The 27,031-nt window shown below is 39.3% G+C and overlaps 1 protein-coding gene across 4 annotated transcripts in view; it reads left to right on the forward strand.

Annotated features, from left to right (window-relative positions):
- Positions 1 to 27,031, forward strand: part of SPOCK3 (SPARC (osteonectin), cwcv and kazal like domains proteoglycan 3) — a 441,020-nt gene that overhangs the window by 413,290 nt on the left and 699 nt on the right. For all 4 annotated transcript variants that reach the window (XM_061199509.1, XM_061199508.1, XM_061199510.1 and 1 more), the window contains 3 exons: positions 15,435 to 15,656; positions 22,155 to 22,217; positions 25,025 to 25,162. In XM_061199509.1, coding sequence (XP_061055492.1) covers positions 15,435 to 15,656; positions 22,155 to 22,217; positions 25,025 to 25,162 — 423 coding nt within the window. The remainder of the gene's footprint in view (positions 1 to 15,434; positions 15,657 to 22,154; positions 22,218 to 25,024; positions 25,163 to 27,031) is intronic.

Below are 27,031 nucleotides of genomic sequence, written 5' to 3' on the forward strand. Positions count from 1 at the left end.
GGTATTACAGTACTCTTTAAAATTTTAAACCTTCATGAGTGAGGGCAATCCGTCAGTCAATTTGACTATGTTTCAAAATTTACATTTAATGAGTTTTTGCTTTCGTTTGAATGGTTTTACATTGATTTTCTGTGAATCTCAGTTATGCTGATATATTTGCTGCCTAAGCAGATGCAGTTGTTAATATAGGCTTGCATTTCTGTAAGATGAGGGACTGAACTGCTACGTGTCTACATTCTAGATGTGAATAACTCCATTCTCTACAGTGGCATAAACACTCAGGAATGTTGAGAGATGATTTTCAATTATAAAGACTTTGTGTTTGATAACTTCTGCTTTTCAGAAAATTTTGACCCATCTTTGAAGAGAAGAGACATTGCTAGGCATTTATTAAAAGTGATTTTAGATGTCTCATGGGAATTTCAGTGCTCTAAAGGAATATAAGAATTGGTGAATGTGGAGGATAAGGGGACGGGATAGATATTATTTTCTCCACTTTATAATGAAGAAGGTTGAGAGTTATAACATGAAGTCACACAATAAGTAAGTGGTAGAGCTGGGATTTGAATATAGATTTTATGGGCTCTGAACTTATGAACTTATGCTCTTTGAGTCTTCGTGTAACCTCCCAATGGATCTCTCAGTACTCAAGGAATATTAAACTAGTTCAAATACATAATTCATCTAGATTGTGATAGCTGCCTCTGATACACTCTTACACATAAAGACATATAAACACACTTGCACAAAGAGGATAGTTTCCTATTTCATCTTGGCTAAAGATTTTAGAAATGTTTCCAAAAATTACTAATCATTATTTTGCCTTTATTATCATGTTTCTGAATGTTTTTGTTTCCTTTCTTATAAATATAAATAACTTTTATAGAGTGGGATTAATACATGTATTTAAAGATTTCTTGAATTGAGTTATATTGATAATCTATACCAACTCACAAGAGAAAGATTTTTGTCCATTAAATTATTTATTTGTCAAATTTACTCATATTAGTCTTGGCGCTAACTGTTGGAAATTTCAAAAATTTACCCAGGTTTTTAGTATCTTGAGATTTAATGATTAAAACCATGTCCTTAATATTAGGAAAAAATATTTTGGTGGGCATCCCTAATACTTTATATTTCTACCTTTAAAGATTATTTTAAGGAGATGATTTTCATACAGTAAACCATTTATTTCCATGATAATTTTTATATCCTCAATTGAAGATTTCTGTATGCTGAATATTTCATAAGTCATGGGATATATAAAATTCAGAGGGTGCTGCATAGTGATTTCTCTTTCCTTTTACGAGTGAAGGATACTCCCCTATCCTTACTGTGCCTGACCAGGTCTGGGATATCGGTCTTTCTGCCCAAGTGAGTCCTTGAGTGAGTCTTGTCTAAGCGTTTCCTTCCCCAGCTCCCTGTCCTGAGCTGATAATGAACGATTTATACTGCTTTGGATGTCTTTCCCTAAATGCATTCACTACCTCAAAACAAACTTATGTTTTACTGTCCAAAGTTTTTAATGTTATCTAAGAAGATGATAAATTTGTGCTTCCCTTCACTTCAAACTGAGAGACAGATTTCAACAAAACCACTCAGTTTTCTATGTGTTCCCAGACAATTGGATTCTGGTCTGAATTTCACCAGGAAAATCTGAGAGTCAGAGACAGTCATGAGCTGCTTACTTGTTTGATGTCAAAGCAAAGGAAAGTTGCTGCTGCTTTGGAGTTGTGTGTTTGGTCAAGACACACAAGGATATTTACTGTGGACAATATTTGAGCCATGTGAGTGAGAACCAACGTAATTCTGCCCAAGAGGGAGTAGTGAGTAAGTCCCAACAGAGAATGGACCACCAGGTGCGCAGGGGCTGAGGTGATGGCAGAGGAGTGTCACACATCCAGGAAATGCAGTTGTTCACACCAGGGAGCCCTGAAAGGTCCATAAAAGGATCTACAAGGAGAAAGACAGATGAAGCTTTGAAAGCCTGATGAACCCACCCAGCACAAAGCCGTCCTCAGCCAGACATCAGTGTGGTGAGAAACTCCCCACCCACCCTTAAGTATCCTTCACCTACTCCCAAACTGGAGGTGGTCATAAAAAGAAGAGAAGGTAAGAGGAGAGTCATAAGAAAAAAAGGGAATGAAGAAGGATTGGGGTACATGATGCTCCCCTTACATGACTGCCTCTGCCACATCCCCAGGTAGGGACCGGGAGGGTCAGGTTTGGGGCTGTATGGGTGACATGAAGTCAGGCATTCTGAAATGCCAGTTCACCTACACTTGTTACCTGAAGCTGAGCTGAAGGAATTAGGGGACCACCTGAGTATTCACCCAGAGATAGAATGAAACTTTCACCAAAGAACGAATGTGTAGAGAGCATCAGAGAAAAAATAAAAGTGGATTCAGACTATATCCTGTAAACCACACTTGTCTGAGATATGTGTATATGTGATTACATAATCAGTGTACTGTTATCATACAATGTCTTATATGATAAGACCTGTGCTTATACTTACGTAGTATGAACCTCAGAAAAGGTAGGGGGGCTGAAGACATAGGCTGCGGGCTCTGAGGGATGTTGGTTAAGACCACGTAAGTGAATGATCCCCCCACGAGCTGGTGTGAATAAATAGAAAAAAATAAGTTGAGAAATGAGTTTTTAGAATACCAGTATTTATTATTTTTTTACATCCATTTTTTTAATACTCTTTTCCATTATGGTTTATCACAGGATATTGAATATAGTTCCCTGTGCTACACAGTAGGACCTTGTTGTTTATCCATCCTATATATGCTAGTTTGCATCTGCTAATCCCAAACTCCCAATCCATCCCTCCCCTACCCGCTCCTTCCCCCTTGGCAGCCACAAGTCTGTTCTCTCGCAGAGTCTGTTTCTGTTTCGTAGATACGTTCATTTGTGTCATATTTTAGATAGAATACCAGTACTTAAGGAACAGATAAAGGAAGGACACTGACAAAAATGGATTAATAAATAAAAGGAGAGAATGTTGTAAAATGTCTCAAGAGTTAAGCATTATCTTCTCCCACAAGGTTCGTTGTAATTTATTTTCAACACAATGCCCAGCTTCACACCCTAGCTATGCTTGATTGCTCAGCAACACCTAAGTTACAAAATAACAAGTAACAAGTAAAATATAGTATTACTTTTTTCAGACAAACTTTGATAGAGTCTCATACCATGATAAAAAATTTTAGTTTAACTATTGAAAGCATTTTAAGATAATGACAAATGTTACAACATAAGTAAATTACAATGGCTTTACTTAAATGTTCTCTTTTAAATATCCCAAATATAAGTGAAATAAGTCAGACAGAGAAAGACAAATACCCTATGATCTCATGTGTATGAGGAATCTAAAAAAAAGAGAACTCATGGCTACAGAGAGCAGACTGGTAGTTCCCAGAGGTGGGCATGGGTGATGTGGGACCTGAGTGAAGGGGTCAAAAGGTACAAACTTCCACTTAGAAGATAAGAGCTTCTCGGGATAAATAAGTCCTGGGATGTAATGTGCAGCATGGCGACTACAGTTAACAATGCTGCGTTGTGTATTTGAAACTTGCTAAGAGAATATGCTGCACACTTTGGACTAAATAATACAATGTTATGTCAACTGTATCTCAGGAACACTGGAGAGGAGAAGAAAGTAAATGAGCTAACCTCCTTCTAAATGCAGTTCCCTTCCTTGTCTGCATACAAACATGGTAATTTTATCCTTTTTAATTTAATTGTTTGCATATAATATTCTTTTTATGCTGATGAAAGCCACATACTTATTATTTTTAACATCCTAAAAATATAAGTATCCCAAATATGGCATTTATTATAAGATTGAGCCCTAGGTTACTTCTGTTTCGAAAAACTACCATAAAAGTTCATGGAAGTTATCATTCTCGAGAGAGGAGAACCTTGCAGACCCAAGGGGAACTTTCAGGAAGTCACGGCCGTCGGAGACCTTCAGGCCACGCCATGCAGAACCACAGCCTGTGACCTGAAGCCACTCTGAGTAAACCATACACAGCTGTGTGTTATTTCTGAATTTGTTATAAGGTACAAATTACCTTAGACTCTAAAAAACCATTTTTGAATGTTGCATTGTGTCAGTTTCCTAACTAATACATATTTCAGTTTTATAAATTTAAATTATCCCTCAGTTATTTTTTCTCTCATCTCATATTGACAGACTAGCAGATTTGATCCTTTTTGTGACAATGGGAGAGCATTTCACGCACAGATCCCCTGTCTTTGTGATAACACTGTGAGTTGTGAGCTCCTGGAAATTGGGCATCGAGCCTCTTATGAGAAGAATGTCCCAGCTGGGACACTGGGACCACATTATAACCCAGACATACAGCACAGACCCGGTCAGAGCAGTGGAGAAAAATAGGGAGCGAGCCATTTTTAGAAATACTAGAAGCAGACAGCATCGCGTGCTTTTTAAATACAGTTTATGTACTTTCTGTTTATTTAGTCTCCACTGTATCACTTGTAGCATTGGGTCCCCGTGTTCTAACATCCGTTGGAAAACGCAAAGGTTGATAACGAGTTAAATCTATTTATGAGTAATTTTTTTATACGAAGTATTACCTTCTCACTAGTTTTAAAGTTAATTACATATAAACTAAAAGGGGATCATTTATAATAATCCCTAAATGTACTAATTTTGCATGATTGTCTTTAAGATCCTGGGGTTCCTTGCACTGATTTTGACTGATTACCCTTGACTGCAGCTCTGAGGACCAGGAAGGAAGGTAGAGGCGCTGGGACAGGGTGGGGAGGGGATCCCATTTGTGCCTGGTTTTCACTTTGAGATGCGCAGCTACAGGAACAAAGCCCGCAGTGACCCTGGTGGTGTCGGGATTAGACGTGGGACAGGCAGCCGCCCTGGGGAAGGGGCCACGTGTGTGTACCTCGTCCTGGGCTCTGTGACCAGGAGAGAGCCTGGGGGACCCAGGCAGGGGTCCAGAGCTCGGTGTCTGCTTCCCTCTGGGGAGCTGCCGTGGCCGGCAGGCCATGTGATCACTGGGCCCAGGGCTGCAGTGTGTCCCGCGATGGGGCAACACAAGGCCCTACAGCACGTGCAGAGCACAAGGGAACATGCAGTCCCCGCTCGTAGCCGGGAGGTTCACTTTCTCCCCAAGTGGGGTGAGGGTGGCCTGACTTTCACTTGTGTCCAACGGAGCAGTCTATGGAAGAGAGTCCCAAAGTCGTCATTTACCTGAAGTAAAAGTCAGTCCTAAGTGGACAGCCTAAGACTATAAAACTTATAGGAGAAAACGTAAGCACAAACACATGTCACCTTTGGTCAGCAGAGGTTTCTTAGACACGGTGCATAAAAGGAAAAAGTGATGCCAAACTTCATCAACGTTAAAAATGTTTGATTTTTGAAAGCTACTGATTAAACAGTGAAAAGACAAGCCACAAAGTGGGACAAAATATTGGCAAATACATATCTGATAAAGGACTTGCATCTAGAAAATATAAATAACACTCATTTCTCAATAGTGGTAAAACAAACAACCCAACTAAAAGTGGGCAGAACATCTGTACACATCACCAAAGAAGGGATATGGTGTAATTAATACATGAAAAGAATCTGGATGTCCATCAACATTAGGGAGAGGCTAAACTTTTGTTCACAGTGAGATGCCTCTTACATCCTTATGAGAATGGCTCCAAGTGAATAGCAGTGCTAGGTGAGGCCTGGGTAACTGTGTCTCTCGTCCGCTGCTGGTGGGAATGCAAAGTGGTGCAGCCACTTTGAAGAACGGTTGGGCAGTGTTTTCTAAAAGGAACATAAATGTACCATATGACCCAGAAATCCCATCTCAAGATATTTATCCTTGAGAAATTACAATATACACTCACATAAAAACATATATGTGAATGTTTATAGCAACTTTATTTATAACTACAAAACTGGCCAGAACCCAAATGTCCTTGCCTGGTGAGTAGATGAAGAAATGGTTGTTCGTCCCTATGATGAAATAAGACTTGCATTGCTGGTGGGATTATATCTGTCCTGGAATGAAGGTCTGCTCTGCACCCACATAACAAAGCCTTAAAGCTGCCTTCAGAGTCAGACTGACGTGCAGGTTTTTAACTTCATGCCAGAAGTAAGTATAACACGTAGAGGTATTCCACAAAACCCAGCCACCGATAACTTAAAATTCACAATGTGCAGCATCCAATTGAGATGTACCAAGTATGCTATGAAGCATAAAAGTATGGTCCACAACTTGGAGAAACTGCAATCCAGAAAATATACCCAGAAATAACAGTGATGGTGGGATGAGTATACAAGGACCTGAAACAACTATTGTAAATATTATTAATATGCACAGTTATATAAAGGTAAACAGGGACAGCAGTTGCAAGAGGGGATATATGAAGAAAACACCCACATAGAATGTCTGGGGAAGCTGGCAATAAATGAAGTGAAGAATGTGCTGGGTGAGTTAAAAGCACATTGGACACTGCAGAAGAAAAAGTCCGCGTACCTGAAGAGATATGATAGAAACTACCCAAAATAAAGCACATAGGAAAAAAGAAGCAAACAGAAGCCTGTGTCTTGGTGAACTCTGGGGCCACGTCAGATGCATTACCTGTGAGTAACAGTACTGGAGGTGTGAGGCTTAGAAGTTATATGAAGAAATAATGGCTAAAATTTTTTGAACTCGATGAATATTATAAACCCACAGATACAAGTACAACAAACATCAAGAAACAGAAACAAAGAAAAACGAACCAAAGCATACCCTAATCAAAATGCTGAAAGTCAGCATTAAGAAGAGCCTCTTAAAAGCAGCTGGAAGGAAAATAAAGGGGGCAGGACAAATTTTGTTCAGAGGAACAAAGATCAGGACATCGGCAAGCTTTTCCCCAGAGACCACGAGGCCAGAACACAGTGGAACATTTCTAATGTGCTAAAAGAAAACAAAAAAACTACCATCCCTGGCAAAGAAAGCTAAAATCAAGACATTTTAAACAATCCAAAGTTGAGAGATTTCAAGAAATGTTACAGGAATTTCTAGAAGGTAGTGATGCCACGCGGAAGTTTCTATCTACACAGAGGACTATCGGGGACCAGAAATGTGACATGGTGAGAAATAATGCATTTGGTCCCTGCCCAGGACTCCTGACACAGAGCTTCTGTTACCCTAATTTCCTGAGTAGTAGAGGTGCTGGGAGCATATCTTGTTCTAATATCTGGTCTTTGACCCCAGTTCCTGACACAGGGTTCCTAAAACCCTTGTTATTTCCTTCATGATGAGGGTGATAGGAGCTCCTTCCACAGAGCCCCCGAATCCCCTGGAACTGCTGGGTGGAAGGGGGTGACTCTGGGGCTCCTGGATGGCCCCAGGTTGGGGGCTGGTCACCAGAAAGACCGAGCCCCGGTTAGGAGGGAGGAGCTTTCAGCCCCCCTCCATCCTCTGGGGAGGAGATGGAGTTAATAGTCATTCATGCCTCCGTGGTGGAGTCTCCATAAAATCCCCAATCACAGGGTCCAGAGAGCTTGTGGGTTGGTGGGTGCACCCCCGTGCTGAGAGGGTGACACACGCCAGCCCCGAGGAACAGAAGCTCCGGCCCGGGACCCTTCCAGAACTCGCCCTGGGTACCGCTTCATCGGGCTGTCTATTGCTATCTTTTATAATTGCCTTTATAATGAACTGGCAAGCGTAGGTAATGTTTTCCCTGAGTTCTGTGCCGTTCTAATAAGTTACGGAACCTGAGGAGTGTTGTGGGAACCCCCGTCTGCAGCCCAGTCGACCCAAGTCCCCACCTCTCGCAGCTGGTATGTGGGATGGGTGCCGTCTTGCGGAGCTGAGCCCATAGGCTCTGGGGTCTGAGGACAGAGGTAAGGACTGAACTGAGCTGCAGGACCCTCACTGCCGTCCACAGAAAATAGAGTACGGCTGGGCGGAAAACGCGCACACTTGGTGTCAGAGTGTTATGCATAGAAAACAAAGTTTCCTTTAAAGTAAAAGGGTTTCTTTTCTCATTTTTAATCAGTTGAAAAGCTATTAAGTTGTTTAGAGCAAACATTGTAACAGCACATGGGGTTTATAACATGTAGAATTTAAATGGATGAATTGCAGAAAGTGTGGAGGAATTGGGGTCTAAGTACACTCTGGTAAGTTCCTTACAGCGGATGTCAAGGCTGTGACATCATCTGAAGGTAGACATGATAGCCAGTGACGTATACTGTAAACCCTGGGCAACCACCAAACAATAAAATAAATACAGTGAATAAACTACATTAACTTTTCTACCGCTGATGTAGCATTACCTCAAAACTTAGTAGTTCAGAAGCACAGATTCATCGTTTCACAGCTCTGTAGGTCCGAGGTCTAACGCAGGTCTCACCACACTAACATCAAGGTGTCGGAGGCTCCAGGAGAGGATCCATTTCCCTGGTCAGTGGATGGTGGTCAGAATTCGGCTCCTGCGGCTGTAGGACCAGGGCCCCCTTTCCTTTGTGTTGTGCTCAGTTCCTAGGGACCACCCGTGTTCCTGGGCTCACAGCCTCCTTCCTCCGTCTTTAAAGCCTTTTTTTTTCTGTGTCATTTCTGTCTGACTACAGCTGGGAAAAGTTCTTCACTTTTAAGGGTTTATGTGATTAGGTTGGGTCAATGCAGATAATCCATGATGAGCTCCCAATTTTAAAGTCAACTGATTAGGAACTTTAATTCCACCCATACTCATAACTCCCTTTTGGATGTGGTATCACATAGGTCCACGTGGATATCTTCGAGGGACCACGGTTTTGCCTGCCACATAAACCAATAGTGGAGATTAAGTGGGAATCATAAAATATAAAAGCAACATGTTTAATAAAAAACAAGACAGGAAAAGAGAGGAAAAGACAAATAATAGAGGGGACAAATCAAATAATAGCAAGATGGAAGTTTTAAATACAACCATTTTGATAATATTAAATGCATGTGGCCTTAACACTTCAGTAAAAAGGCCGAGATTGTCAGACTTGGAAAAAATGTGAGACTCAGTGCCATGCTGTCTCTCAGAGACCCATTTTAAATATAAAATGCAAATTAGTTGAAAGTAAAATAGTGGAAATTCTAATCATAAGAAAGCTGGAGTGGTTATGTTTCTGTGAGGCAAAGTAGACTTCAGAAATTGGGTGAAAGCAAAAGTTTTTCCTTTGGTGACACAAGTCAGATTTCTGGCTGGACCTAGAGTTCTTTTCTATGTATATATACACATATAGAATATTTGTACTGTATTATATGTAATAAATACACAGTAGCATATCCGAGAATGCTCAAAGTCACCACAGTATCTGTGGCTCCAAAAGTTTAAAATTTTTTCCAAATTAATTTTATTTTATATTTGTAGCATCAACAGAATCATACTGAATAGTATACATTTATTGATAATTTAGACTATCAGTATAATTTTATTTCTAGTCCTTTTCTGTTACTTATCATTCCAGTGACCCTTGTAACACAACTTTGTGTATAAATATATCATTCAAATAACATAAACTCACTGTATTTTTTATCTCCAGGGTAACATAGAGATCATACTTTAAAAATCCCCACATTGTCTCTATGTGGACATTACAGCCTTGATACATTAAATAACTTAACCACAACAAGGTAGTGGCAGAACTCAGGCCAGTGACCTGAATCCAAATCAGATTCCCTGACATTCTCCATCAAAGACATCACATGTCATCAAATTGATCATTCACCAGGCATGTACTCTATAAGAAGTCCGTTTCTTTGTAACGTAAAGGATAAACTCTTGGTCCTGTTGTGTCTAAGGTTTGTTAAGTATCTATGCATGTCATATTTTCAGAAATATTCTTTCATGTTGATACCTGATTTGTAGAAAAGCTCTCCTCAAAGTAGAGCTACAAAAACCATTGAATGATTAAGACCACTTTTGTTTCACCCTATACTGAGAAAAATAACAACACATTACAACTGACAAGGATGTTGACTGGCACGTCATAAAAGCTGGGCAGAGATCATTTTAAAACTTATATTTTAAAGATTGATGATTGTTCAAAAGAAGCTCGAGTGAAGATGTGATACAAACAATCCACAAAAATCTCTCACGAGGGCTGTGATGGTTACTTCCTGCTGGTCTCCCAGCTTCCGCCCCAGTTCCCATCTAATCCTGTGCAGAGGCTGATTTCCTTCTATTGTGTTGGCCAAAAGTTTCGTTCGGTTTTCTCCGTAAGATGGCTCTAGTAGCACTTAGTTGTCTTTAACTTCATTTGAAACAATTTTGTTAGTTTGTATGTGACAGCTGTCATATCAGCGTGCATTTAAAAAAAGACATCAAAATTGGTGTGTTTTTGTGTAGCCATTTTAATATTGAAGACAGAAGGAAAAAAAGCAACATTTTCGGCATATTATGCTTTATTATTTCAAGAAAGGTAAAGATGCAACTGAAACGCACAAAAAGATTTGTGCAGTGCGTGGAGAAGGTGCTGTGACTGATGAAATGTGTCAAAAGTGGTTTGCGAAGTCTCGTGCTGGAGATTTCTCCCTGGACGATGCTCCATGGTCAGGCAGACCAGTTGAAGTTGATAGCGATGAAATCGAGACACTGAGAACAATCAGCGTTATACCACGCGGGAGATAGCCGACATACTCAACATATCCAAATCAAGCGTTGAAAATCATTTGCACCAGCTTGGTTATGTGAATTGCTTTGACATTTGGGTTCCACGTAAGTTAAGCGAAAAAAACCTTTTTGACCGTATTTCCGCATGCGATTCTCTACTGAAACGTAATGAAAACGTTCCATGTTTAAAACCAGTTGTGACAGGCAATGAAAAATGGATACTGTACAACAATGTGGAATGGAAGGGATCGTGGGGCAAGCGAAATAACCCACCACCAACCACACCAAAGGCTGGTCTTCATCCAAAGAAGGTGATGTTGTGTGTACGGTGGGATTGGAAGGGAGTCCTCTATTACGAGCTCTTTCCAGAAAACCAAATGAATAATTCCAACAAGTACTGCTCCCAATTAGCCCAACTGAAAGCAGCACTCAACAAAAAGCGTCCAGAATTAATCAACAGAAAACACATAATCTTCCATCAGGATAACACAAGACCTCATGTTTTTTGATGACCAGGCAAAAACTGTTACAGCTTGGCTGGGAAGTTCTGATTCATCTGCCGTATTCACCAGACATTGCACTTTCGGATTTCCATTTATTTCAGTCTTTACAAAATTCTCTTAATGGAGAAAATTTCAATTCCCTGGAAGACTGTAAAAGGCACCTGGAACTGTTCTTTGCTCAAAAAGACAAAAAGTTTTGGGAAGATGGAATTATCAAGTTGCCTGAAAAATGGCAGAAAGTAATGGAACAAAAGGGTGAATACGTTGTTCCATAAAGTTCTTGGTGAAAATGAACACTGTGTCTTTTATTTTTACTTAAGAAACCGAAGGTACTTTTTGGCCCACCCAATAAAACAAAGTCCGATCACGTCAGCACTGCAGCCTCCCTGTGCTGAGGACAGGGCACGCTTGCTCTGTGGTCTCTGCGCTGGTCCTCCATCACTCCTCCCAACAGGGGGCTCTCTTGTTGATCCCCAGCCGCTGGCTTCTGCGCACCTCCTCTGGGGTCCCCTGTATCCCACCCACCTCAGCATCCCAGCACCCAGAGTGAGCCTCCAGGCTCTGCTTGACCCAGAGCCGTCCCTGCCGCTGTACTCCAGCTGCCTTTCCCACTTTGGCAGCAACAGGACTCATCAAAAAGCAGATAAGCAGACCTTCCCCCGGGGGTCAGACACTCCCTGTCCTCGCAGACTCTGGTGCCTTTACGGGATGCTTTTTCAGCACCCACTCCCCCCCCCCCCCCCCCGCCCCGTGCAGAGCTCTGGGAGGCTCACCAGATGACCCCTCCCTTCAGAAGTAGGTGGGGCGATGGGATAAACTCGCGTCACTGACTCCCAGTGCCCTTCTCTCCTCTTCCAAGACCTTTTGTTCATAAAGGCAGGTAAGCCTCCTTCTCTTTTTTAATTAACTTTTATTGGAGTATAGTTGCTTTACAATGCTCTGTTAGTTTCTGCTGTACAGCAAAATGAATCAGCTATATGTATACATATATCCCCTCTTTTTTGGATTTCTGTCCCATTTAGGTCACCACAGAGCACTGAGTAGAGTTCCCTGTGCTAAACAGTAGGTTCTCATTGGTTATCTATTTTATACATAGTATCAATATTATATATGTCTTAATCCCCATCTCCCAATTCATCCCAGCCCCCCCCTTTTCCCCCTTGGTATCCATACGTTTGTTCTCTATGTCTATGTCTCTATTTCTGCTTCACAAATAAGATCATCTATACCATTTTTCTAGATTCCACATATATACGTTAATATACAACATTTGTTTTTCTCTTTCTGACTTCCATCACTCTGTATGACAGTCTCTAGGTCCATCCACATCTCTGCAAATGGCACTATTTCATTCTTTTTTATGGCTGAGTAATATTCCATTGTATATACATACCACATCTTCTTTATCCATTCATCTGTCGATGGACATTTAGGTTGCTTCCATGTCCTGGTTATTGTAAATAGTGCTGCTGTGAACATTGGGGTGCATGTATCTGTTCGAATTACGGTTTTCTCAGGGTATATGCCCAGTAGTGGGATTGCTGGGTCATATGATAGTTCTATTTTTAGTTGTATAAGGAACCTCCATACTGTTCTCCATAGTGGCTGTATCAATTTATATTCCCACCAACAGTGCAAGAGGGTTCCCTTTTCTCCACACCCTCTCCAGCATTTATTGTTTGTAGAGTTTTTGATGATGGCCATTCTGACCGGTGTGAGGTGATACCTCACTGTAGTTTTGATCTGCATTTCTCTAATAATTAGTGATGTTGAGCATCTTTTCATGTGTTTGTTGGCCATCTGTATGTCTTCTTTGGAGAAATGTCTATTTAGGTCTTCTGCCCATATTTTGATTGGGTTGTTTGATTTTTTGATATTGAGCTGCGTGAGCTGTTTGTATTTTTGGAGATTAATCCCTTGTCGGTTGCATTGTTTGCAAATATTTTCTCCCATTCTGTGGTTTGTCTTTTGTTTATGGTTTCCTTTGCTGTATAAAAGCTTTTAAGTTTCATTAGGTCCCATTTGTTTATTTTTGTTTTTATTTTCATTACTCTAGGAGGTGGGTCAAAAAAGATCTTGCTGAAGGCAGTTAAGTTTCTCCATTGCCTCCTAAAATGAGCTTGGGAAGGAAGGGTGGGGTCCAAGGCACACCAGAATCTCACACCCCGAATTCAGGTTCTTTGAATGGTTTTACAGACTTTAGTATATCTTTTTCTGCAGGTTGCTTTCTTCATGTAATCCCTGGGCATTTGACAACTTCGGGTGGTAAGAGGCAGTTTCAACCAATATCTCAAACCAGGCTGGTTTTCAAAGTAAACTCTAAGAGAATGGGGTCTTGTTTGTATGTTTGAACCCTGCATTCTCAGAACCAGAGTCAAGACCTGGAAAGTCAATAGGAATTGAGCAGTTCATGTTTGCTCTCTGTCTGTTTGTTTGGGAGAATTCTGTTTGGTTCTACAAACAATTTTACAAAGAAAAATACAAACTGAGAAAACCACTGAATTTCTGTCTCTCTGCTTTTATGAAAGCGTCACAAACACCACTTTACCTTTGGTCCCCATTGCGAGACAGTGATGCACAGGTAGAAAGCACTAAATATGCTCTGAATTTATTAGTAAAATAAACCCTGAAAAGGTGGTGAAATTATGAATTGCTTAAGTCCTATTTCATCTTTAATCCTAAGTATCCTTAAAATGCTAGATAGGATTTGAACAGGAAACCTTAAATATCTATATCTGCACTTATTCTTGCACGTCGAATTTTAACAAACTAAAATTATCAAAATAGTGCATGTAACTATTAGAACATAACCTTCACTACCCCTGAGAGGGGACTCCGCTCGTAAACGGTTAAACTGCTCCTCAGCTCCTGCTGTTGAAGACTAAGTCTTTCTGATACTCGGTTTTCAGAAAGCCGTCGTATCTCCAAACACACCCTCTCTTCCATACCAGTGACGCGAGTATTGTTTTTTTCACTTGCAATGCATGAAAAGTAGCAAATAAAACAAAAACCGGATGACAAAACCCACGTTCAAGGTAGCTTAAACCTGACAAATAAGAAGAGTTGAAAGTAAATTTCTCAGTTACGCTTCACACGCTGACGTTGCATCTGCCGCTTTTTAGGACACCGAGCCTTCACGAGGTCAGCAGCTGACCCGGGTAACCCACACTTCGATGGTGTGTAGCTCGGATGCACATCTGCTGCCACTGCACCCTGCTGCCTCATTCTAGTGGCTGTGTGCTTAAAAAGTTGCCTTGTGGGAAGCGGAAGACAGAGCAGTGTGTAAATTACCTGCTGGTTATTCTTGCTCTGGATATTACTTGTGAACTATCACGGTCACCATGGTTGTACCAAGATACAGGGCATTACTGAAGTTATTATGTGTTAATTATACTTTTGTTCAAAGGGCATTTTCATTTCTTTCAATAAAAAATGAATTTTATTTCTTTATGAGTAGGGTATTATTATTCAGTTATAGCTATATCCACCTAGCAAGGCATGCGTCTAGCCTATTTATTCAGAAAAAGCTTGAACAACAAAAAAAGAATAGTAAATAATATATAATATAATTACAGTAGTAACTACCACTGAATGAATGACTGATTAGTACTAGACGCCTTATATTCTGGTGAGTTAACTCTCACAGCTCTCCTGAGGGGTGTATACTACTACCCCCACTTCACTCTGAAACCAGTTACTCAAGATGGATGTAAGCCCGACTTCTGACTGTTGAGTAGGTGCCCTAAGGAACCTGACTGCAAGTTCGTATGCGTGACGCACAGTGAGGCCAAACAAATCGGAACGTCAGAGTTTGGAGCAGAGAAAAGTTTATTGCAGGGCCAAGCAAGTAGATGGGTGGCTCATGCCCAGAAAACCCCAAACTCCCAGAAGGGTCTCAGCAAAGCATTTTTAAAGGCCAGGTGAGGGAGGGGCGTGGCTGGTTGTTGTGAACTTCATGGTGTCAGAATCCTTGTTCTCGCATCCGTCCACGCAGGTCAGGTCACGATGTTCCTGTAAACCTCCAACAAGACAAATGTTATTCTCTGTTGGGCAACTTTTTATCTCTATATGAATGGAAAAATGTTATCCCCTTAAAGGTCAGAGCCTTGAGAACTGGGCTATCCTGTATGTTTTAGGCTGTAGGCAACATTCTTAGCAAAAGCGATAGAATACAAAGGTTAATGAAAAAAGAAACAGATCTAACATGGAGTCAGATCTGTTCTTACCAAGCCGCCGTGACACTTCTTTATTTTGCTTGCTGCTGCTGGCAACTTTCACGTTTAGCCAATATCTTTCCATCTTTGCCTTTAGGATTTGATACCAGTATTTTGCCAATTTGCAAGGATTCACTCGGCTGGATGTTTAACAGACTTGATACAAACTACGACCTGCTCCTGGACCAGTCGGAGCTTGGGAGCATTTACCTGGACAAGAACGAGCGGTGCGCGGAGGCCTTCTTCAGCTCCTGTGACACGTACAAGGACAGCTCCATCTCCAACAACGAGTGGTGCTACTGCTTCCAGAGGCAACAAGGTACCGAGCCAAAGGCCATCTTGTCCGCGCAGTAAAGCCGTGCACTACAGACAAGCTCATTTGTACCCTGTCCTCAGTTTACAAAACAGAGACAGAGTTACACGTGCAGAAAACAAACTTCTGGCTCCCAGGGAGAAAGGCAGGGGTGGGAATTGGGAGACTGAGGTTGACATACACACACCACTATGTATAAAATAGGTAACCGATAGGGACCTGCTGTACAGCCCAGGGAGCTCTACTCAGTACTCTGCAATGGCCTAAATGGGAAAAGAATCAAAAAAAGAGAGGACATATGTACCTGTGTATAACTGATTCACTTTGCTGTACACCTGAAACTAACACAACATTGTAAATCAACCACACTCCAAGGAAAAATTTTTTTTTAATTTTTTTCAATGAAAAAAAAAATCAGCATGCTACACCCCATTCATTGTGAGGGGTAGTTTTCCAATTAGAGTGTTTAATAAAAGAGCAAATAAGCAGCACGTTGAACAGTATAACTCAGCTAGGGATGCAAAACACGCTAAATGAGATGAAAAATAGTCATTAATATTTTTTATTAATGCACTTCATTATAGTTTCCATTATGAACCACCAAGAAACACACAGAGATATGAGAACATAGATATTAAAAGTAATCATTTAAATTAATTTGCTATCTGCTTTGCCCATGGTGTAAAATAAATGGGTTTTTTATCACTATGCTGTGGAGTTTTAATGTTCTGTTTTGTGATCTTATTAAATGAGCCAAATGAACCACAGCATTCACCATAAAGTTATTTTTACACTTTTGATTTTAAAATGACTTAGCCTTTCAAACTTTTTAGATAACTTAGCTTTATGAAAATGCACTAGCAAAGAAAGAGTCTCAATTCCCCAGGAGAGGCGAGGCAGCCTGAAGGGTTGGATGAGGCTGGTCCTTCATGGGTCCTGCTTCACTAGGAAACGGTAACATAAGGGAAAATTGGAGCCATGCTTATGTAATCAGCCAAACGATAACTAAAATTGTGTCTAAGGGAAATAGACCCAAAACATTCAAATTATGATAAAGTTTGGGGAAACTAAGAAAAAATGACATGTGTAACTTTGATGCTAATTTTGAAAAACAAATTGGGAATTAGTCTAACATGATACATCTGCTATTGTCACTGCCTTTAAAGCCCTTGACAGCTACCAGAATGAACAAGCTGCTCTAATCTGTGTTAATGATTCTCAGGTTTTCATATGGAAGCCAGCACATTATATCAGTCATTTTACTATCACAATTACTTTTTCATATATTAGTAATAGTTCAGTGATTAGGGATGACATGCTTATGCATAAATTGATTAGCAGTGAGTCAACAGCAGGGTTTGTAGCATAGATTAAACCACTAATGTGTTTATAAACCACTTTAAACAAAGTTTAAAAAGTAGATTGGATTTGTTAAAATATTCTAAATCATACACACACGCACACACTCACACACACACACATAGACACACATGCACAGAGACACACACAAACTCACAAACACACACTCACATACTGACACAAACATACACACTTGTTGACTTACACTATCACATATGTGCTTTTTAGGTGACTGAATACCCCTAAAAAGTTTTGCCCTGGTTTTAATGACTAGTATACCCTTAAATCATTTACAGCAGGGGTCCCCAAGCCCCAGGCTGTGGACCAGTACTGGTCCGTGGCCTGTTAGGAACTGGGCCACACAGCAGGAGGTGAGCGGTGGGCGAGCAAGCAAAGCTTCATCTGTATTTACAGCCGCTCCCCACTGCTCACATTACCACCTGAACCATCCTCCCGCCCCCGTAGCTCACATTGCCGCCTGAACCATTACCCCCCGCCATCCGTGGAAAAATTGTCTTCCATGGAACTGGTCCCTGGTGCCAAAAAGGTTGGGGACCGCTGATTTACAGAATAAAAAAGTAAATCCAGGTAAACTGCCATAAAGAGATGTGGTCTTTTGTTATGATGACAAATGTTATTTTAATTTTTCTTTGATTATTATGATAGCATGTCTAAGTGTTTATACATGAACATTTAAAAGTATTCTGAATAACTGAATGTTTCTACTCCAGAAATAAATATTTTTACCTTAAAACATTCCTAGATTTTGCAGTAATATTCGTAGAACTGATTAAAGGTCCCCAAAAGATTCTGCTTTATATAGTTTTCATTTATTATTCTTGATACTTACTTCCAAAGTATCAAAATCTTCGTAGTCACATGAAGACATCCTCTGAGATCATTTAATACACAGTACAGATAATTTAGTAAATGATACCTGAGCTGGTTAAATGATTTATACAACTTCCCAAAAGCTTAGGAGAGTTTGGCTAATTCCATTCATTAATATGCTAGAAAATATTACAAAAGCTCTATCGGGGTAACTGACTATGGAGTTAGCTCATTAAGTAATTTCATGGAAAAGAATAAACATTAAAAACATTTTTTCAAATGTTTCACCTTATAAGGAATGTGTTTTTCCTGTTTATTCAATAAAAACAACAAATTCTTAAGTTTATTATAATTAGATTAATGTATGTATGTGTGTGTGTATGTGTGTACATATAGAGAGAGAGAGAGAGAAGGAGAGAATAATGTATAATGGGGTGTTATTAATCCATGTTGACTTAAAACTGCAATCAGGACTATAGTTGTATGGTTGTTGGAAAATATCTGAAAAATAAAGTAATAGTGTTGTTGTTAAAAAAAATACCTTTTAAAAATAAAGGTTAATTTCAAAAGTTTAATAAATGAGGTTGAGAATATAAAATTTCAGGCAAGTGAAATACTTGTAGTTTTCCAAGGGAAAAAAATTGTAACCTAAAAAAAGTTTGTAATTAGTTAAAATGCGTATCTGTTTCTATGACTGATTTTCTGAAATCATGACAATTAAGCAACACAAAATGGATATGATTGTGGTTTGTATGATTTCATTCTAATTAGTTATAAAAGAATCAGTAGGAAAAATATTAATTTCGGATTTCTGTTACCTTAGGTGTTAATAACTTACTTTCATAAAATATATTTTAAGCCCCTACTCAGAAAAGTACCTCAATTTATTAGTTGCTATTTCAGTTAAAGTGCTGTTGTGTAAGATCCAGGAAAGAGAAAGTAAATTAACATTTATTCAGGCCCATGTCGTCTTTTGGGCACATAAAATCATTTCTCCCTCATCCAGCCCTGTGAGAATGTAACGATCTCGTCCACAGCTGAGGACGACACTCAGTGATCTTAAAGTCCTTCATGTTACAGAATGAGCGCAGGGACGGGGGATCTGAAACTTCCTTCACCAGCAGCTGTACCTTGTATTTTTTTTTAATTTTATTGAAGTCTAGTTGTTTCACAATGTTGTGTTGATTTCCACTGTACAGCAAAGTGACTCAGTTATAGATATATATAGATATAGATGTGTATTCTTTTTCATTTTCTTTTCCATTATGGTTTATCTCGGGATATTGAATGTAGTTGCCTGTGCTCTGTGGTAGGACCTTGCTGTGTATCCATCCTGTATATACTGATAGTAGTTTGCATCTCCAGCAGCTCTACCTTTACATTCAGACTTTGCGAAGTGCTCATACATAAAATGCTGAGAGACGCCCCTAGGCAGCTTGCTGGCAAATCCTGTTCAGGGCAGGAGCCCAGCCAGCGATACACCCGATGGGACGACAGTGAGAACAGTTGCATCTTTCGAGGTCGTTTATGCCTTCCAGCCACAGGAGGAGATGTCAAAACGGGCGTCATCTGCATTAGTTTTACAAAGGATGTTTTTCTTTAATTTAATGAAAGATATTAAATACAGGCAATGTTGTCCTTTGGTATTATGAATATTTGAAATTTGCACAAAGTAAACGTAATAAAGTTATTTAAGTATATCCATTCTGTGAGAGGCTCCATGAAGGAAAGGGATTGGGCAGAGGTCCCCTGAGAAGGAGGCTGAGCTGGTCCGGGTGCCCTGCCTGCAGGGAGGTGGCACCCCCTGCGGGTGTGTGTGGCACCCACTGAGTCACGCACACACCTGCAATGTCCACTTTCTTTGCAGTTTTGACGTCACATTGTATCTATGTATTTGACAGCTAATAGAAATATACTCCCTAGAAATAACTAGTTGTGAGTACAGTAAGAACACCTTTGTATATTACTGTTGTAAGCATAGAGATATTTCCTTATTTATTTTTCCCAGTGACATTCTATTCAGTTCAAAATTGTGTGGGAAAAGAAAAATGCATTGTTATCATTGCATTGACAATTATCCATTCATATTATAGATAATGTGTGAATGGTTCCAATATAAGCCTTTGAGGTTTTAAATTCAGAATGCAAAACAATGAACAATGTTAATTTTTTAAAAAACAGCATTTTGAAATTAACTAGTAAAAGATTTTAATTCTTTTTTTTTCTTATTTTTTAAAACTACTGTTGGGAATAATTACTTGTAAATTTAATGATTACATTAAAGCCTATATTTTATAACTTATGATTTTCATATAATTTTAAGCATATAAAATCAGAATTTTCCATAAAGTCAAATCACCATTAGATTGGGGGAAATAAATCTTGTGTATAAACTTGTGCCTAATCGTGTCCAAACCTTCATGCACTTCGCCACCTCACTGCCCTTTCATCTACATCAGTTGTTTGCAAGAGAGTTTAATGACAGGTGAAATCTCAGTCACGCCCTCCAAGTGTACCTGAGTCAAAGGCCAGACAGAGCACAGGATAGATATTCACAGTCCAGTACTGTATGTAGTGGAACAGCCCAATCTGTCATGACTTCTCTCGAAATCTGGCAGGTTCCCCTACACACACCTTGTGGCTGCCCTGGGTTTATTCAGGGAGAGTCAGACTCAGACGTGCCTGATTTCGGGCAATCCCACAGGAAGATAAGAGAAATATCACTTCTACTTACAATAACTGTCCCATAGCAGTGAGAAGAGTTGCTTTCAATGTAGTATTGAAACTTCAGCTAGAATCTTTCCTCTTGGTTTTAAATGTCATATTTGGAGGGCAGTAAATTTTAGGTCTACTCTATAAGCCCATATTATGCAACTTCATTCCTATTCTGTTAATAATATAAGACTCACAAATTATTAGAAAAAAACAAAGGGGTCAGTTGAGCCAGTATCAACGTGAAGTAGAACAATAAGGTAATCAGGTTTTTCAAGCAAATTACTTTTTCTTCACATTTTTGATTCCTCCAGGAAAAGCATTGTTGGCCTGACATATTAAGCTGTAAAATACATACTAAGTTATTTGTCTCATGGTCTCTTTCCACTCTGCTGCTTACATGCAAATTTAATAACTGAATATTGTGAGCTTGGTATGGTAAAAAATTCTTAAATTATTTGAATTATATCTTGCCTTTTCACTAAAAAAGTTGTAGTGGAGCAAGTACTAGTTTATTGTTTTGCTGTTTCAGTAGTTTGTGATACAGTTTTTATATAGCAAGTATTAACAGCAAGTTTTTACAATAAGAGTCTAAAGTACATTGAACTGTTTTCAGATAAGAATATGTATATATATTAGAAAATATATAATTAAATATAATAATATAAGCCAAACTATATTATGTCTATTTAGAATTTTATACTTCTCTGAAACTAATCTCCTTCTAAGTGGTTTTAAAGAGTTTGAAAAATAGGCATATACTTATTTCCAAATTGGTTTAATGGTCTAAGTTTATTTTTTTAAAGATGGCTTCTCCGAAACTATTGTATATTACATCCTGTTTCCAAATTGGGTATATACTGCAAACATCTGGGTGAAACTGAAAAGACTGAAGCCTGTCAGTGTTATTCAGTATCAAAATTTGTAACAGTGTCTCTGAATAACTTGGAAGCATTCACGTTTTCCTAGATTATGTTTCAATCTGAAGCTGTTTCTCTTGATCGTAGAAGCTGTTTTAAATGAGGGAAAACATAATCAGTTAGTTTGGGAAGCAACCTGTCAGTGGTATTTACATTAATGAGTTGATTGACCTTTTAAAAGTCAATGAAAAGAACCATTTTCCATCCTATAAGTATTTTATACCATTCTCCTTTCTTTCATCCAATTCTGTCATTCTGAGGCAATTAAGATAATCTACCAATAAGTAGAAAAGCCTCTCTATAGAGAAGTAGACGTAAATGTAGATGTAGATGATGTAGATGTAGATGTAGGTGCAGATGTAGATGTAGATGATGTAGATATAGGTGTGGATGTAGATGATGTAGATGTAGATGACATACATGTAGATGTACATGATGGTGCAGATGTACTGTAGGTATAGAGGTAGGTGTAGGCATAGAGGTAGGTGTAGACGGATGTGTGTGTATATACATGTATATGTATACATATATGCTATCTACTTGTATGTGTCTCCATAAGTAAAACAGTTGATATGTAACATGTCTTCTAAAGCCTTGTAAATCTAACTAAGGTTTTGTAACATAGAAATCGCCCCCTCTTTGTTTACCTATAACCATTGAGGTGACATTAATGCCGTTGCAGACCCACCTTGCCAGACAGAGCTCGGCAGTATTCAGAAGCGGCTCGGGGTGAAGAAGCTCCTCGGTGAGTAGTGGATCATTCTCTGACACCTTTACGGCTTACATAAATAACCCTGGGGAAACAGCAACACAAAATCGATATTAATCCAACAAACGTGGACCTCACTAAATTTCAGCAACAAAATTTATGACGTTTTTGAAAAGTCATTAGCCTTACTTTTATTATCTTACCTATTGAAAGATATGATGTCTGTTTTATTACCCTAACATAATGCTCATTTTGAAAGTTATTAAGTAAAAAAGAAATTTAAACAATGCTAAAGGTAAAGCAGCAGAAACTTCAGTTCTAATTCTGTGGTTGACAGTTCATGAATTGATGGCATGTATGTATGTAGAGAGAGAGGGGAAGAGAGAGGGAGGGAGAGAGAGAGGTGGTTAAAAGCGTGGTCTGAGTTCCTCAGGAAAATTTGAACAGATTTTTTAGTTTCTCATCAGCAATTTTTATAAACTTACTTTTACTAAGTAAATGTATGTAGTAGATGATAAATAGATACATAGATACATAGATAATTCCAAATTTCACCCAAAGCCTTGAAATATTAGAATGCTTGGCTATTAACTGATTGTTAAACTATTACATATGATTATTTTCTTTATTTTTGTCAACATACAATTTTTCAATAAACTCTTTTTGGGATAATTTTAGATTCAGAAATTTTACAAATACAGTAGAGTTTCCATATATCTTTCACCCAGCTTCATCTGAAGTTACCATCTTACCATGTATAGATTAACTATCGTATATTTATCAAATCTAAGAAATTAACATTGCTATAATCCTATTAATTAAGCCTCACATTTTATTTGGATTTCACCAGTTTGTCCACACATGTCCTTTTTTCTATTTTAGCACACAGTGTAGAACACCACATATGCAACATTTGTTGTTGTTTTTCATGTATGTTAATACTCTTGTGTATTTAGTGGCACATAATTTTATGGTTTTAGATCTGATTAATCTGTATTATGATATGCTGTGTTTGTAATTACAATATTCTATGTTTATATGAGAAGATTTTTCATATTACTTGAAAATTCACAGTTCAAAATAAATAGGCCAAAATTTTTAATACAGCATTTTAGATGTGAAGCCACATCATTAGATAAAAGCTACAATGTATCACATTTCTTTTAACTCTGTTACAAGATGCACCTTTCCAGCTCACAGGTGGAAACGTTACCTTGGTACCTGGGTTTGTTTTTTTCTACAAATCGAAGTTCAGCCATGTGCAGTGGGAAAAGCCATTGACATTCAACTGGAAAATATCTTCGACTTGGTCAAGGTCTATTAGTGTCAAAAAGCTATTAACATCCAGGCTTTGATTATTTGATGTTACAAAAAATGAAAACATATTTAGAGCCCAATTGAGAGGAGTCACCTTTATTCATCTTATGTAATAAAAATGAAAGTCATTACTAGAGAGCACTGACCCTTCAATATTCCTTCTGAAATGGGTAGGAAAGCGTCCTTCTCTGACAGTCTGTCCACTGTTACGCGGTAGCAGGTGCGATGCATCCAGGCTGCAAGCTGTCTTGGTGTCTGCAGTTCTAGGCTAATTCCTAATAATGCTCTTCTGTTTCCAAAGTGTACTGGCAGAGACAACAAATTAAATGGCCACACTGACTGTCCATCTTAACATTTTTATGTCAAGTATGTCAAATTATGGTATTTTTTAAGAGGTAGAGATAATAATGTTGAAAATCTTCCTTATCTTTCCTGCTATAAATCCACAGAAGGTGTTCTCGAGTTTCCCATATTGGTGATATCCGGTCCACCTCACTGAAAGACCAGAAGTTCAAATCTTTCAAGTGAATTATAATTTTTAAACTAAATTGATTATATATCAGAATTTTGAAACTTTTTTAAAGGGTTAAATAATGATCCCATATTGTTGCAAGACTAAATGGAACAGTTTCATGTTTTATCTGTTTATTAGTCATTGTTTTTCCTTTTTTCTTCCACCAAGTAACTATAGTGTGTCTGGTCACTGAGCAGACAATTGGTCAGGAAAGACAAGAAAATTGTCTAATCTCCTAAAGCTTACACTGTAGTGTGGGAGTGTTTATTGAAGAATGTGAATTCACTTCTCAATTATTATTGCACACTTATCACTAGCAGTGTGCCAGGTACATGTTAGATATTATATTATGAAAGTAAGTGTCTAGCTTCCCACTAGACTGAGTGTGAGTTGTTTGTATAACAATCAAAATCAAGAGAACCGCAAGTTCCCAATACAGAGGGTACCCCAGAGTAGTGGTGAATGCATGCAGTGAGAGACACACACGATGGAAGAAATATATCAGAAACCCTCCAGCCTAACAGAAGCCGGTCACATTTCAGTCAAGTTTTACATTGCAAGAGGGAGGGAAGGAGAGGGATCCCAGCTGAGGAGAAGATGCATAGAGAGATGAAGCAGGACTGGATTTGTGGAAAACAGCTTGATGTGGAAAGAGCTGAGGATACGTGAATGAAAATTGGGGGACATGAAAGCCAAAAATTGGCAGTGATGAGACGGTGAAGGGTCTCGTACGCCCTGCTGAGTGGTCTGGGTGACTCATCATGCATGGCGTTCATCAGCTCTAATTCTGTATATTGTACATCTGGAAACAGCCCCCTTTGCAGAGTGATTAAAAAGACAAGACGGTAAATTTGCTCAGCAGAAGACGTGCAAGGAGTTCATTGTGACAGCGCCTGCTTTGTTCTACCTGCGCCGTAGCCCGTAGCCTGGAGCCGGAGCTCATGTGTGTGTGTCTTGAGTGAGTCGGTGCCTGGTTGGTGACTCGTTCCTCCCGCATGTGCGTGTCTCACAGGACAGTACGTCCCCCAGTGTGACGCAGATGGCTACTACAAGCCGACGCAGTGCCACGGCAGCGCTGGGCAGTGCTGGTGCGTGGACCGATACGGAAGGGAAGTCGCGGGGTCCAGGCGGCGCGGTGCTGCAGACTGTGGTAAGGAGGCGGGCCGCGCGTGCCACGATTTCTCCCCCGCGGGATAAGTGCTGGAGAGTCGCATTCTCTGCCCGACTCGATGCAAACCCTACGGAGTGTACTGGGCGGGGGGCAGGAAGGCTCACTCCTAGCATGTTAGAAAAAGTTGCATAACTGACAAGTAGAACTGCATAACTTAGATATTTTAAGGACGAATAATGAAAGGTGGGCCGCTTTTACTCCTTCAAGTACGGGAAGGATGTCGCATGCCTTCTGTGTTGCTCTCGGGTAAGGCAGACTGTGTCATCCATTCTGGGCCCTGTCACCCGGCCCTGGTGGGTGCCGTGTCACCACACAGCACCCTCCCGTCTGTGTGCCTTTGGAGAAGGTCACTCAGGGAGAACATGGGAGCACCAATGAAAGAAAAAGTAACCTTTTTAAAGTAAAGGTCCATAAATTGCAGCTGTGTGAGCATGTTTCCTTACGTTTGGGTGAGAAAATATAGTTTTAATTGTTTGAAGGGTAATTATAATTAATATTCTAGTTCTTTTTCTGAGCATGCATTTTATATATAAACCTAAAAAAATAATATTACAGTTAAGTTGAGCGTACATACACACACTGTGAAGTTTTAAGTGTGATGTCTTTTGTGTTTCATGAAACGTTTTTTCAGAATGCAGGTTTCAAGTGAGTATTTCTGTTTGTACTGTGGAGAGTTTTCACTACGAAAGCCACTTAGCTGTACACACACACACACACACACACACACACACACACAGACGGAATTAATGGATTATGTTTCAACTAATACAAATGACCAAAATGTAAACAAAGTACTTGGTCAGTCTTGTATTTCAGAAAATGTTTAGTTTTCTCCTTTATGCAATTTTTAAACTGATACACTGTGATTGTTTAGAAATAGATAAATGGTAAATGGTATAAAAGCAATCACGTTTAATGCTTAAATGCCTGTTCTGCATTTATTTATTCCACAACACTTGTAATAGCTTGGTTTTGGCTTTCTGGCCACCGTTTTCAGATTCCGTAGGATGGAGTGCAGTACTCAATTACATGCGGAGAACACAGCTTTGGAACACATAGTTTAAACGAGTTGCACTATTAGTTATTTCAGTTATCCGTGATGGATAAACAATGTCAGGTGTTTATTTTATAAATAATAATTATATGGAGATGAATTCAATAGGTGACAGGGAAATTGTTTTAGGAACGTGACTTGTGAGTTTTCTTGGCACGTTGAAATTGTTAAGAAAATACAAGAAGTAGAAGAGTACAAATAACATTTTCTTCACAAAAGGTATGAACTTCAGTGTGTTGTATTGTGAAATCAATCAGTTCATAAGCACTGGATGACATTAATAGGATTTGCTATAATTAGCTACCAAAGAATTATTAGACCAAAATATTAGAAAGGGTAGAAAATAAACACACTGATACTAGGGGAGTTGGGAAATGATTACATTCTGAGATATGTGTGCATTATTGCCTTCATAGTCGTTATAAATTTCTAAACATTTTTTAAAAATACCTACTGGCTGTGTTAGTTTTCTGTTGCTATTGTAACAAAATCCCTCAAAGTTAGTGGCTTAACCCACACAGATGTGTGATCTTGCACTTCTGAACATCAGAAGTCCAGCGTGGGCTTCCCCAGGCTAAGGGCAGGGTGTCTTCAGGGCTGCTTCCTTCTGAGGCTCCCTCCCGATGATAGTGTTTCCTGGCCTTGTCCCAAGACCACTCACGTTCCTTGGTCCAGGGACCGTTACCCGGCTTCTGACTCTTCTTCTGTAATCACACTGCCCTCTGACTTCATCTGGAAATAGTTCTTTGATTTTAAGGATGCAGGTGATCACCTGGGCCCACCCAAGTTACCCA

The sequence above is a fragment of the Eubalaena glacialis genome, chromosome 9, assembly GCF_028564815.1.
Source record: "Eubalaena glacialis isolate mEubGla1 chromosome 9, mEubGla1.1.hap2.+ XY, whole genome shotgun sequence".
In the NCBI taxonomy this organism is placed as follows: domain Eukaryota; kingdom Metazoa; phylum Chordata; class Mammalia; order Artiodactyla; family Balaenidae; genus Eubalaena; species Eubalaena glacialis.